Here is a 14,317-nt window from a genome sequence, read left to right on the forward strand (position 1 = left end):
AGAAATTTGAGATGTCCGACTGCAAACCTAAATCGGTCCCATGTGCCCCAGGGATAGAAAAAGAAAGCGAGGATTCGCGCACATTAAGCGATCCCAGATTATACAGAGAAATTGTTGGTAGTCTTATTTACGTTATGACAGGTACTAGACCTGACTTGTGTTATGTTGTAACTAAACTTTCACAGAAGATGTCTTGCCCCACTGAATCAGACCTCAGTATAGCCAAGCACGTGCTAAGGTATTTAAAAGGCACGCGTGCAAAAGGCCTAACATTTTGCAAATCAAGATCAGCATTGAAGTTAGTTGGATTTTGTGATGCTGATTGGGGAGCGTCTGTAAAAGATAGGCGCAGCATTACTGGGTATAATTTTCAGCTATCTGTAAACGGCCCTTTAATTTCATGGAAAAGTCGCATGCAGCCAACTGTTGCACTTTCGACTTGCGAAGCTGAGTATATTAGTCTAGCGAACGCAGTTCAAGAGGCGAAATTCCTCAAACAGTTATGTAGTGATATGAATGTAGTGATCGATAACGTACTTATTAAAGTTGACAATCAAGGAGCGATCAATCTAGCTAAGAACCCTGTAAATCATCAGAGGTCAAAACATATCGACATTAAGTACCACTTTATTAGATCTGAAGTACTGAATGGAAATGTAAATTTAGAATATGTTGCAACGCAAGATAACGTAGCAGACATCTTCACAAAACCTGTAACTAAAGTTACGTTACAAAAGTTCACAGGCCTTATTCTAGGTAGTTAGATTGTTATGCTCGCAACGTCCAAGCAAGAGGGGGTGTTAGAATACATGCCCGGATATTCCGAGCACCCACACTTAAGTTACTTAACACTTGCCCCTGATTAGAATACATCACAACGTGCTACTGCCCACCTGCAAATTTCCTTTGTGGTAAATGCTTAAAATGATTATCGTTCCGTTCTGATTACGCCTATCTGAAAACCTGTATATAATATGACTCACTGTGAGAAATAAATCAGTTATTACTCCTAGCATTGGTTGATGTGCCATTTTGTGTAACTACTATGACGACATCGAACTCTTGGAACCTAACAAGAGGCACTTCAGTCCATGATTTTAAGCGCCAGAATAAAGAGAAACGGCCAACAGTAGGAGTTACTTTCGTCGATGAAGACGATGTGGTCAGCGAGCTAATTCCACCACCAGCTGTGCCTGCATCTTCCAGAAAGATTCGAGTCTCTGAGACCGAAAGCCTCTCAGACGAGAATTCCTATAACGCTTTCGAGTCAGCAAATGGTTATCGCCTTGTTAGCATGGATAGCTTAAGGAAATTTTGTAACAGGATTCATTCACACTCTACATGCTCTTCAGGTGAGTCTAGAGCTTTATCACATACACGTGTAATCTGTAAGTAACGTATCTATCTTTCTAGCTACAATCTGCTCAACTTAATAGCTATGTTATGAAGTTTCTTAACTGTTTATTTTTTTTTGGCTGTTTTAGGCCATGTTGAGTTAGAAGAAGACTGTACAAGTAGATTTGACTTGAGCAGTTCCATCTATGCCAGGTGTGATGAATGTGGAATGTCAGAACTACTTGCTAATGGATACCACAAATCTGATGCCACATTACCGAATACTATCCAAGGAAAAGATTTACATCGGAGAGTTGTTTATGGTGCCTTTGAAATGGGTTTAGGAAGGGAAGGAATAGCCAAACTCTGCGAAATGTTAGATATGCCTTTCAGTATTTCAATTGATACATGGTATAGACATGAGGATGCTCTCTTAGAAGCCCACACTGATGTCGTCCGAAAAGAACTGGCCAAGAACACAGCTGAAGCTAGAAAACTTGCATTTCTAGAGATGGGTGAGGAAGATAACAATGAGAATGCAATAGCTGAAGTACCAGTGAGTTTTGATGGCACCTGATCCAGGCGAGGCTATTCTGCCAATCACTGTGTAAGCTTCGTAATTGCCTAATTTCATGGCACGCGGGAGACTGGCACTACCGGATTTTTGCGGACTTTATTCATGTACTATTCCTGATTCAAAATGTCGGTCGATAATCGCCGCCATAAGACCTCTTGGCATTGGAGTTGTGCCAGTCGATACTGTAAAGCGTCCTGGAAAACGGAAGGAGAATATTACACCTTAACTAAAGTTGCTTCAGCTAGTAAACCTGTTGTCGAAGCTTATTTGTTTGTCCTCGGGAAAACCATAAACGAAGTCAATTTTAAGAGACAAGTGATTTGTACACAACATTGGCCCAAAGGCGTACGAAAAAACCTGGAAGATCCGCCTTCAATTAAATACACAAATGTGCAAGGAAAAGAGACTAAAGAAGGTCGTGAACATTGGAACTGTGCTGCAGCTCTGTGTACAAACTCCTGGCGAACTAAACTCGAGGGATTACAATACTATCGTTTAAGTGACTTCGCTCAATGCAAAGACAAACAACATGCTTATTATAAAGTATTAATGAACAAAGCAGTTGACTTCAAACGCGATTTTATATGTTCAGTACACTGGTCAAAAGGATTTAGAGACAACTTAGATGATCTCCCAGATAGAGCTTGCCACCCGGACTACGTGAATAAACAAACAACAAAGAAAGTGACACCACAAAGTAAAATTGCTGCTGCAAAACGTTCTCTGAGTACGACTAAGCAAACAAACACCAAGAGAAGGAAACTCATACGTTCATCCTGTTCACTTGACTTTAATTCAGAGGAATCTAAATTTGACATAATGCAAAAAGAATTACAAGAGCTCAAAGAAAAGCTAGAGAACAAAACCGAAGAGGCGAACAGACTGTCTCAGCAAGTGAAAGACCTCACTGAAAAAAATGACAGTTTAAGCAAGCAGATTACACAATTTAAAGGGAAGATGAAAGACTTGACATTTTCATATGAATGTCTCAAGTTAATTAAATAGAATTGTCTCACAGATATAGTGTTTGCTTTCTTACACTAATAAATGAATGAGAAATGTTAGTTTTACAGTATATCTTTATTTCATACACACTTTCTGTTGTGAAATATAAATGTTGTACCTTGTTTTAAACACAACAAGAACTTTCTGTAGCCTGAACAGTATATTATTTAGTTGTGCTAAAAGTTAATCATTTCTGTAGTACAGTTAGTAATTGTAGCTTAAAAAGAAATGCATGGTGTTGACTTTGCTACAGAATTAACCCAGGATCTGAAGTGGCGGGTATTTTCAAAACTTGGCACTGAGCCCACCAGCTGATTACCCAACTTTTTAAGATGTGGATGCTCAAAATGTGCCCAGGGATCTTGGAAAGATTTGTTTTCATATATATGTATTAATATTTCCATCATGATCTCACATAAAATGTGATTTTTTTGAACAGGGAAATAGGTAGCAACTTTTGTCTCAGGAACATATGACATTAAATAGGTCAGGTCTGTTTGTGTGCACTCCATCTGAAGGTGACACTGGCACAAGTGAGCTCCTGTGATCTGTAATATATAATAATATAAAAATTGAATCCTGTGATATTTTCTCACTGTTTTCAACTTAGTATGCAAATTGCCTATTTCAGATCACGTCATTCCCTTGCGATTTGTTCTTTTGTTAAAATATTTACAAATACAAGAATCAACTCCCAGAAGTGGCACTACGTGGTCTGAAGTGGGCCTAACAAATAAAGAAGGTAAAGATGTCTATTGAGCTACAATGTATGTTAATGGGTTCAAAAATATTTGTGGGTGTGGATAAGGGTGGAAGGAGGAAGACCTACTGTGATAGCAATGCTTGTATTGAGTACTGTCAGTCAATAAAGTATTGACTTTCAGCATTTATGGTTAACTTGGGAGATTAATTATTGATATGTTGGTGAAATATTCAATAATGTAATAATCCATCGTCTTACATGTGGCAATGGTTTCAATGCAATCTCCATTTTCTTGTTTTTTTCCTCTTCGTTTAGTTTTTCTAGCTGGGTGTTATTAGGAAGGGATCGGGTTTTTATTTCAACCAAAAACTGCTGCCGCCCAGTGCTCACTCCATCAGGACTAGCTCCAAATCTGCTATCAGAAGGATGTTTGAAGTACCCACACTGAGAGACACCCATTTTACTGTCATTTTGAAATTGTTGTATTGCATTTTGTTCCTGTTGCTTGCCTCTAATAAAATTTGGTAATTTACTCCTTTTTGGATTTAAAACATGTTCATCAATTCTGTTCTTTATTGTAAACCATCCATTGTCAAACTCTTTCACACCATTAAATCCTAGGAGAGATGGAACCTTGCTTGCAGTGATAGTCCCAACTCTTAGTGCTCTCCATTCATTAGAACACTGCTCAACTTCCAAATAATTCTGCTTTTTCAATAAAGGAATGATAATCTTTTCATTCTGGAATGACTGGTCAGATGGGCTGCTGCTGCATGAATCATCCTTTGACTCAGTTGATATCTGTGGCCTCTAAATTGACTCAGTACCTGCCTGAAATCTTGGTTTTAATACTTCTTTGTCATGATCTCGTCCTTTCTCCCTTCTTTCATACTCTGTTTTATATCTTAAATGTAAAAACAAGCCAGATTTCTTCTTGTATCTGGACAACACTGAATAAACATGGTTTTCAACTGATTTCTTTTTTGCAATATTCTCCATGATTTTCCTTTCTATTTCAATCACATCACGTTTATACCAATCACTGAAATCACTTCTTTCCTTATTTTGCTCTACAATTTTTTTCTTCTTTCTTCTTTTTTTTATATCCCTTCTTGCTCCTCTGAGATTTCTCAAATACTTCAGCTTGATCTGTGATGCTGACTTTATTGTTCTATTACATGCAGGTCCTTTCAGGTGCCATTTTTGTAATTTTTCTGTGCAAGTCATATGAAGAAACAGCTTCTTATGTTCTCTAAAATAATTCAACTGCATCAGCAAGGCGATTGCATGACAGCACAATCCACTTTTCCCCACTGCACAAGGACAATATGCTTGGGTAGGTGTATTACCAACAAACATTATGGTTACAGGACGGGAAATACTTCCTGTGTAGGATTTGAGGATGTTTGCTTTTACAAATGAGCGTTTAGAATTGCTTTCCATCATTTTCACAGACGTTATTCGCCTCGAAGAAAACATAAGGTGCGCCTTTCGGTACTGACCTTTTTTACCTGCGTATTTGGCTTTTTGGTAGTCTCGAATAGTATTTTCGTTAACCACAGGGACGTTAGAATCTTCATTTCTTCCTATTATTTTCCAATTTGCCGATGGAGGAGGAACTTCCGAGGCTTCAAGTGAGGTGGAGAATTTATAAGTTTGACTAATGCGAAGTACTTTCTTCTGGAATAGTTCAGCAGATTTCCCTAGAGGAGCCAACCTTTCAACAAGTTCTTGCTTTTCCCCGGTGACCTTTAGCCTCAATTCCTTACAATGTTGCTTCAAACTTTCTTTGCCAAGTGATGGCAAGTTTTCTGGTGATATATCACATTTTTTTTTATTTGAGTTTGATTGCCTCAAAAGTAGACAATTTTGATCCACATTTTAGATGAGTTTTTGGATTGCTTGCAGCCATTTTGAATCTGGAAAAAGTCCGCAAAAATCCGGTAGTGCCAGTCTCCCGCGCGCCATGAAATCAGGCAATGTCAGCAGCATCTGGAAAAGTTCTTGACTTTGAGGTCATTTCTAAAGTCTGCACTCAGTGTAATCAGAAAAAAGCCAATTGTACACAAGAGGCATTTGAGGATTGGTTGCAAACTCATGACTGTCAAGGCAGCTATGGTGGTTCCAGTCCAAAGACCAGGTCATGTTGAAGGCTTGGACTGAATGTGGGGGACCATACAAGGAAAGAATTTAAGAGGAGAGATTCTAAAAGAGTAAAACAGGCTGAGGCAAGAGTGGACAAACAGTACAAGAACTACAGAATCATGAGGAGGCAGGCCAAACAAAGGGATGAAGAGCTGAGGTCCAACCGGGAAGGTGTGACATATGAGGCGGGAGGCTTCAATGATCTTGGACTGAACAGTGGACCATCAAGAAAGAGAAAAAAAAATTAACAGACATAAAAACCATTCCCTGGTGACATTTATTGCTGTTTGATATAGTATTATGGTGAAATATCAAAGCAAATCAGTAGTTGAGAGAATGGAAGTCATTTTCATTGTTTTTTCTCTTTTACAAATGTTTAAGGCTATTTTCTGAAAAATGGCCATTTTTCCTACTGCCGGTACTGCCCCCTATTTTTTTGTTTCTTAGATTTAAGGTATGTTTGTCAAACTTGGCTCAAGTGTTTAACATATAGACTACTACAACTTAATGGGACAAAATTAGACCATATAAAATAGAAGCATATTTACAGGCAAAAACATAAACTAAATGTTCATTTGGTTGCCATGACAACAATATCTGCCGTAACCAAATTTTGCCCCATTAAGTTGTAGTCCCTTTTATATAGAGTTGATGTGCCAAACATAAGTTTATTTGACTGCATTTTCATTAGAAACAAAAGGGGGCAGTGTATCAAGTCTAACAATAATATTTTATTTTATAAGGTTAATAATTAACTTCAGAAATGCATGGTCAGCAATTTAAGATCAATATTGAAGAAAGCATAATCAGGTGCCTCTTTGGTGAAAATGTGAGCCATTTAGGCTAAATTTTGAATTTTTTATGAATTTTAAAAGTTGTGGTCACAATCGTCCTAATTTTAGACCAGAATGCCCCCTAAGGCAATTTTGAGGCAGGAAACAAAAGTTATTTGACTTTGAAACTGAAACACTTCCTCATGTTTTGGTTGTGTTCACAAACCATGATGAAGTAACAAGAATCCATGACACTACAAAATCTTTGAAAATGGCCCCATAACTTTCCAAAATAACCTCAACATTTCACCTCCCTACTGCTTCACTGTACAAGAAGGTACTCATATTTCAATTATAGGGGTGGTATTTGTTCCCGCAACTGAAAAATGTTTTGATGATGGACAAGACACATTTGAAATATTACCCTTGTTTATGGAAGACCTTGTGCTAGACTATCATGTTTCATTTTTGCCAAAGGACAATGTGAGAAGTGTGTTTACTGAAAGTAAGAAAGATTTATAAGCTTTATGTTTATGTCTTATACCAAAACGTAATTTTCTGTTCTCATAGCTTCAGATTACTGAGATTCTACTGTCACCATTAAATCCTGAAAATCCAGGCCTGTTCTTCTTAAAGGGGGGTGGGTCTAAGGAGGGTGGGGCCTGCCCCTAAGACTAGTCAAAAGAGTAAGTGTAAAGATCAGACAGCATTGTTTTCACTTGAGCATTCTTAGCTTGATGTCTGAATAATACAGGAGATAGGATGCATGGTAGGGGGGGTTAGGGTAGTTTGTGAAATACAGGAATCTAATTATTCACTAAGTACTGACATATAACATATGTCATCTGCAGATAATACACATGATATTTTTCAAATTTTCCGAGAAGGAAGAAGGCATGATGCTGGAATGCTTCAGGATTCTCAGCTCCTGCCGAGTTTGCAGATATTTGCTTTCAATCTTCATGGGCAACCAAAGTGCATTTATGGGGACCCTGCTTATCCCTTGAGGATTCAATTGCAGGCACCATTTTGCAACCAAGCGTTAACTCCTCAAATGCAGGCATACAATTCAGCCATGAGTGAAGTTCGATCCTCAGTGGAGTAGTTGTTTAGGGATTTCATTAATTATTTCAAGTTTTTGGACTTCAAAAAAATCTGAAAATTGGCTTAAGCAGTGTGGGGAAAATGTGTGATGTGTGCACTTCTTAGGAATGCACTCTCTTGCCTCAATGGCAACCAAACGTGAGAGTTTTTGAGCTTGACCCACCCAGCCTACAAGATTACTTTGCTTAAAAAAGTGTAAACATTTAACATTCATTACATTTAAGTTAAGATTTCCTAGACTTGAGTCTCAGAAATGGTGAAGTTTTGTCCCTAAATGAGAAAACTCACATGTCAATTGTACACGTATGTTTCACAACCAAAGTCCTTTTGTATTGTAAGGACCATACATTAACGTACCATAAGTAGAATTAAAATAATAACAATTTTACATCCAATCTTTGAGTAAAACTTTGATGAACTATCAGATTCTTCCAACTTGTGTCATTTGATAATTATTTCTTGGGATCTAAGCTTGATTCTGGTTTGCAAATTTATTTTGCAGTTTTACTTTTATTTTCCTTTTTTTTAAATTTAGGGAAAATAGAAAAACCAAACTGGTTTTAATTTTTTCGACCAAAAACAAATTTAAACTACAAAATAAACCTGCATTTTTTCTAATTCGCAACTGAACCAAATGGGTTGAAAATATCAAATAATGACAACCCCACTGAAAGCGGAAAACCCAGCAAAGGGTAACACCAACAATACAAAAAGGTAGAGATCTTGAACCATGTTTTAAGATTTCTTTGGTAACAATCTTTCAATTAGGGTCATCATGGCTGCTGTCTGCTGTTGTTGCTGCTACATTATAGCTAAAATCTGACCCTGTCTGGCAGCTTCTTGTTGTTACTGTTGTTTCTTTAAAGCAAGTTCTTCTGCTCAAAACTCATTTTCCTTCCCTGTTTTTTCCTTCAAAAACTTCGCTGCACCATTTCCACTCCACTGTCATTTGGTCTGCTTCCCTTAATCACCCTCAGCTTCAGATATTTTCTTTGTCTGTCCAAATTGCTCCATGGCCTCTTTTCACATTTTCTCTGCAGTTTGTTTGCCGCCTCAATCTTCTTTAGGGCTTACTTAGAATCTTTGGATTCTGCTGCCAATTTTTCTCACTCTATTATTTCATCCATTAAAGTTTCAAGTTCAGTCAGATTATCTACTGCAATGCCACTAACCACCACCAACTTACATATCATCCAGGAGAATTTCTTCGAGAAAGATTCCTGAAGATTTTATCTTTGTAAACCCTTTTATATTAAATGATTTTGTGTACAAAAGGTACATGTAAATAAACTACAGTTAGATACGTCCCAGTAGAGAAATCAAATTGTAACGCCATACAGTAAATTTGACTTGAAACAAATAAAAATGAGTTGTAAATGTTACTTTAATCTTAAAAACAGGGAGACTTCCTCCCAGTAAACATGTAAGCATATTATTTAGCACAATATTAAATGCATGCAACATCCAAAATTGGCCAGTGCACACAAAATTTAAAATTCCAAATAGATGACAATTGAATGCATTTCTGTCTAACAAGGTGTTAATAGATTTGCAAGGTTTGGAAAAAAACTATAAGCCATCCTGTCACCAGGGAATGAGTGAATATTTATACATTAAGCTTAGGTGTTGTAAAATTGCCAATCTGGAGCCTATAAAACCAAATCAAAGTTTCTACATGGTCCTTCATAACCCCTCGTCATTCCTCAGCTTCAGCTACTTGAACTTCAAGTAGTCTTTGAGGTTTGATAAGGAAAACTTTGTACTTTCTCTTGCTGTTCACTGCGTTTGCCATGTGCTCACTGCCTTGATTCTTCGACAAACCTGGCAGCAAAAATAAAGGCAGGTTCACTCGGTAAGGAGCATGAAGCTTGATAAATATTCATGATAAACTATTTTTAAAGATGTTAAGTGTATTTCAACAGTTAAAATTGCTCAGGAGACTGTATGAAGCAGAGAAAGAAGCAAGATAAGTCCACGTACCACAGAGTACGCCAAAACCTTCCCACTAGCGTAGAAGGATTACATGCTACGGCTGGATGGGAACAACTGACATGCTCAATGACTCGTTTTTTGACAATTTTACTTCTGGCAGCCTTAGCAGCACCAGCCATAGCCATTTGCTTAAGCTCCCTAGTGATTCATATGTGACTGTAGTGTATTTAATTACTGGAAGATCAAAAGGTGCAACGAGGAGTCTGGGGTAATTATTGATAGCATTTGCCACATCTCATTGTGCACGCCATGCCAAATCATGTGAGACTTGTGGCACCACTGTCACTTTTGGCGGTCAACAAAGCATGGCTGGTGCCGGCGGCTTTGCTTGGTTTGGCCTTCAGGTCAAACAAGAGACAAAATCCTGAATTTATTCTGTCATACAAGTCAACCTTTCAAACCAAAGTGTAGACAGAGTGATACATACAATAAATATTCTTGGCACACTTTTGTAACATCAAGAATTGTTTGATACATTTTTGTAATCTTGGTTATAAGATTCATACTATTTATATTTCACAGTATAAAATTGTTCTTAATACTGTATTTTGTCATATTTGATATATTAAACATCAAGTACAGTATTAACCCATTGACATCCAATGCGCCCTCGTGCGCCCAGAAATAAAACCCCTCTGAAATTCCAATCCGCCCTCATGCACCCTGTCAGAAATGGCTTGTTTTGATTGGCTGTAGCTTAGAAACAAAACTCCCCTGGGTATTGAAAAGCAGTGAAATGTGACATACAAAAAATAACCTTTTGTTTGAGACCAAACTCACTATTCCACGTTTACCATGCGATTTTTGACAAATTTTTTAAAAATATGTCGTGGTCTTAGACATGGCTTCTGGAAGAATTGATGAAAGTTAATTTTCATCCGATGAAGAGTAAGAAGTCTTTGCTGGTTTTATTATCGAAGAAATTGAAAAAAGCGACAAGCTCGTCAAGCACAGCATGAACAAAACTTACTTCGCAATGTGGATGACGAGATGGAAGACTTTTTCGACCTATGGTCGCAAGAAAGGGGAAGCGATTCCGATGTTGAGCTATACGCTAGTGAGGAGGAAGAAGAAAGCGACAAAAGTAGTGATGAAGAATCTGCCGCAGAAGAAAGCCGACCAAATGTTCTTCAATGGTCTAGCTAATTGCAACAAATTAATGTTGAGGAATTCTCCATTCATCGTGGCCCGACCAGAGATCTTGGAGAAAATGCAACTGCCAAAGATTTCTTCAATGTATTTATCGACGATGCTTACATTGACGAAATCGTCCGATACACCGTAGCGTACGCTCGTTCAAAAGGGGATCGATCATTCACATCTAAACAAGCGGAAATTTCAGCGTATCTCGGGCTAAACATTCTCAATGGAATCCATGAACTTCCTCAGCTGGCAATGTACTGGGATTCTGACGAGTCTGTTGGAGTTGATTGCTTTAAAAAAACGATCTCAGAGCACCGCTTCATGACTCTGGGGAAATATTTACATCTTGCTGACCCGACCGCAGAAGACCAAAACGATCTCCTCTGCAAAGTTTGCCCCCTTGTAACTCGCTTGGAGCAAAAGTTTGCCTAAGCAAAGAACATATATGCATTGTTCAAAGTGAAACTTTTCATTTAGGCGTAAAAATTGGTTTGTTCTTGCTCATGACTCGCAAAAAGTAATTTTATAGCTGCGCCTTGTGATGTGTCGCGATGTCGCTATGGCGGGCAAATTCAAAATTGACCCACGTTAAAAAGTTTAGGATTCCTTTTGTTGAGGAGAAATTTGCAATCTGTCTTTTGGTGTTGTATTTGAGGGAAAGCTTTTAACATGATTCTGATGGAATAAGAGTGCAAAAGAGAGTCATCATACTGATAAATACTTTCAAAGCTGAAGGCAACCTTGCCAATGACTTGCTGTACATCATGAAGTTGAATCCGTTCTCTAGCTTTAGCATTTTTTTTGAGAGAGCCTGATGCTCAAGTTGAAAATAAAATTTGACAGGGGGAAAGTATATTATTTAATATGCAACTTTGTGCAGTTTCCCTTCAGTAGAGTGAAATGAAGACATTAAAATCTTAAATTATTTTGGCAGTGGTCTGTGTGTTCACTGTGGCAGCCATTTTCTCTGGAAGTTCAGGGGGTGGTCTGAGCTCTAAGGTGTGGAGCTCACTGGGTTAAATTGCTTACACAAGTATACACCTGTTATTCACTATATATCCAGTTTTAAAACTTTTTGTGGAACATTTTATTTTTATTTTTATTCCAACCCCCAACATTAAATTCTTGAAAAAAATTCCTATACCACATAAAATATAAAATGTCTGGCCTTACTTCCATAAAATTATAATCAAGTTATAGCCAATCCACTTTGCAAAAGTAGAAAGACAATAAATGAAGTCATTTAACTGCTACCTGCTAAATACCAAGGTTCCAAATAATGTACACTTTATTCTTCCTGTTATTTATCTCTGTACAAGTTCAAAGCTATTCGAAATCTAGTAGAAATATACATGTTTCTGTCAGAAAGATTCTCAGGATAATCAAGCACATAAAATAGCGTATACATACCCGTTGGTGTCTCAAATTTGGCGACTAGTAGTCATTTAATTTTGTCTTACCAATAACAGATTGTTACGTCACTTCATAATAATTATGACAATAATTTCAGTAATTTCGTGTCATAGCGAAACAGTCATCAAGCCACTCTGTTAAGATTTTATCTATAAATTGTAAAAATGTTTTTCGATCTACAATCATCTTCAGTGTTAAGACAACAAAATGATTTTAAAATGGAAGCCTCACCCTGTCAATCATCAAATTGTAGCTGCATATAGCCAAAAAGCATTTTGTGTTGTACTGTATGTAGCCCAGTGGGGCCGTCTACAAGCCGTGGTCTTGCTACACCATAAGGTATCCTCATAGCGAATGAGGAGGGTGAGGCTGCAAGTGGCCATTCACTGGATCATGAATTGGCCAAGTCAAGTTCATACCCACTAGTAGCTCTATATCTAGCAGTGACATTCAATCTGGAGATTTTGGAGTGGCAGTTGAACTTAAGAAATCAAGATCACTAACTGATAGTGAGCAGTAATATTTGCTAACAAAGCACTTTGTGCTTAGTTCAAACTATATTTTCCCATCAACGGAATATAGGGGGAAGGACCAGGACTTTCCAGTTTTCTTGGATAGAGAAATGCAATGGACTTGTGTACCCTGAGAAACACTGTGGGGCAAACTGTAAGTACTGTGTGCTTTTTCCAGAACTCCATAAACTCCACAATAATCAAATTTGGCGTTCTGGTTGCAGCCCACTCAACCAACTGGAAAAAGACACCTGGCAAGACAGGAAAGCTACATTCCCATTTCAGCACAAGTCAGTATCAAGCACGGGCTGTAGAATTTGCTGACGAGTTCCTTCAAACCACGTCCGAAAAAGCAAAGCTAGTGAATCAACACATCAATTCTTCAAGAGCAAAGCAAGTTAAGGAAAACCAATGCAAGCTAGCCTCCATTGCCAGTGCAATCCTGATGTGTGGGTGACAATGAATAGATCTTCGTAGTCATCAAGATGACAGCAGTGATGTGGCCAATGACCTCGACAGAAACCATGGAAACTTTCTGGCATTGCTACAGTATAGGGCATGTGGAGGCAATTCAATCCTGGATGACCACTTCAATTCATGTGCTGGGAATGTGATAGACACAAGCAAGACAATCCAGAATGAGCTGATTATGACCTGCAGTCATTTGATCAGAGGCTTGATCCTGGAGGAAGTAAGGGAAGCCTGATTCTACATAGTCATTGCTGATGAGGCCACCAACTTCTCTAACTTTGAACAGCTTCCCATCAGTGTCAGATTTCTTGATAGCTACCACAATCCACAGGAATACCGTAGTTATTCGGTTATAAGGCACACTTGGTTATAAGACGCACCCCAAACTTAGCAATTTAATTGAGTTGAGTTCTCAAACTGAAAATTACGTGAAAATACTCGGTCATAAGACGCACCGAAAAGTTGAGAGTTAACAAAAGGATGTGATGAATCTGACAACAATTATCCTTGCACAATTGGCATGCAAACTCTCTTTGTTAACATAAACAAAAGGAGCACTGGGAGCAGAACAGTCCCAGTGTTGTCCTGCGGAGCCGACAAGCAGAGTTACACGGTTGCTCTGGCCATGAAAGCGAACAGTGAAAAACTCCCACCAAAAGTCATTTTCAAAGGTGTTTGACAACTGAATATCAACACGCCACCAAGGATGCAGATTTCAGTACACAAGAAAGGCTGGATGGACGAAGGTATGTTTTTTCCTCCAAAATGCTTATTTCAGAGAAGACACTTTTCGAGTAAGCGACAGGATTATCGAATTCAAAACGAGGTTCGAACGATTGTATTGTTGTCAAGGATATCATGTTACTGAGCATGTGCTGTTAAGCACGTATGTAGCACGTATGCAAATTCTGTTTGTTTGCTTTTCTCCTGAAGTCGTTTAGTGTTCTAAAGGTCTCTAAACGCAGTATTCTTTTTTAATTCACAGGAATAAAGGAGTGGATTAGGCACAATCTTCGCAACACCGCAGACCGAAAAGCTCTACTCATCTGGGATTCGTTTCGTGGTCACTTAACGGAGGCCGTAAAAGATCTTTTGGCCAGGCGAAATGTTGACGTCGCTGTTATCCCTGGCAGACTTACACCCG

At 38.3% G+C, this 14,317-nt stretch overlaps 2 protein-coding genes and 1 pseudogene across 3 annotated transcripts in view; 1 reads left to right on the plus strand and 2 right to left on the minus strand.

Moving 5' to 3' along the window:
* Nucleotides 1-1,045: 1,045 nt before the first annotated feature.
* LOC149045098 (uncharacterized) lies at nt 1,046-1,912 on the plus strand. The gene is made up of 2 exons (XM_089205848.1): nt 1,046-1,352; nt 1,485-1,912. Exons 1-2 carry the CDS (start codon nt 1,046-1,048, stop codon nt 1,910-1,912), a joined length of 735 nt encoding a protein of 244 aa, XP_089061974.1.
* Nucleotides 1,913-2,983: 1,071 nt separating this feature from the next.
* On the minus strand, nt 2,984-4,424 carry LOC149045099 (uncharacterized). Its single transcript, XM_089206587.1, has 2 exons — nt 3,879-4,424; nt 2,984-3,465 (listed from the first exon to the last, which is right to left on the minus strand). The coding sequence occupies exons 1-2, from the start codon at nt 4,077-4,079 to the stop codon at nt 3,136-3,138; spliced, it is 531 nt and encodes a 176-aa protein (XP_089062713.1). The 5' UTR covers nt 4,080-4,424; the 3' UTR covers nt 2,984-3,135.
* A 3,683-nt stretch (nt 4,425-8,107) lies between these two features.
* Nucleotides 8,108-14,317, minus strand: part of LOC149045100 (uncharacterized) — a 56,358-nt pseudogene continuing 50,148 nt past the window's right edge. The window contains exon 2 of the transcript XR_016186658.1: nt 8,108-9,463. The product of XR_016186658.1 is annotated as an uncharacterized LOC149045100 (transcript). The remainder of the gene's footprint in view (nt 9,464-14,317) is intronic.

This window comes from Pocillopora damicornis, chromosome 5, assembly GCF_964200805.1.
Source record: "Pocillopora damicornis chromosome 5, jaPocDami1.2, whole genome shotgun sequence".
Classification (NCBI taxonomy): domain Eukaryota; kingdom Metazoa; phylum Cnidaria; class Anthozoa; order Scleractinia; family Pocilloporidae; genus Pocillopora; species Pocillopora damicornis.

What these genes read in the sequence shown, in the direction of transcription:
- LOC149045099 (XM_089206587.1), bottom strand. Translation starts at nt 4,079, where the DNA reads ATGGGTGTCTCTCAGTGTGGGTACTTCAAACATCCTTCTGATAGCAGA. An exon ending in CATTGAAACCATTGCCACAT is followed by an intron (nt 3,466 to 3,878) that starts GTAAGACGATGG and finishes TATATATTACAG; the next exon opens with ATCACAGGAGCTCACTTGTG.
- LOC149045098 (XM_089205848.1), top strand. Translation starts at nt 1,046, where the DNA reads ATGACGACATCGAACTCTTGGAACCTAACAAGAGGCACTTCAGTCCAT. An exon ending in ACACTCTACATGCTCTTCAG is followed by an intron (nt 1,353 to 1,484) that starts GTGAGTCTAGAG and finishes TGGCTGTTTTAG; the next exon opens with GCCATGTTGAGTTAGAAGAA.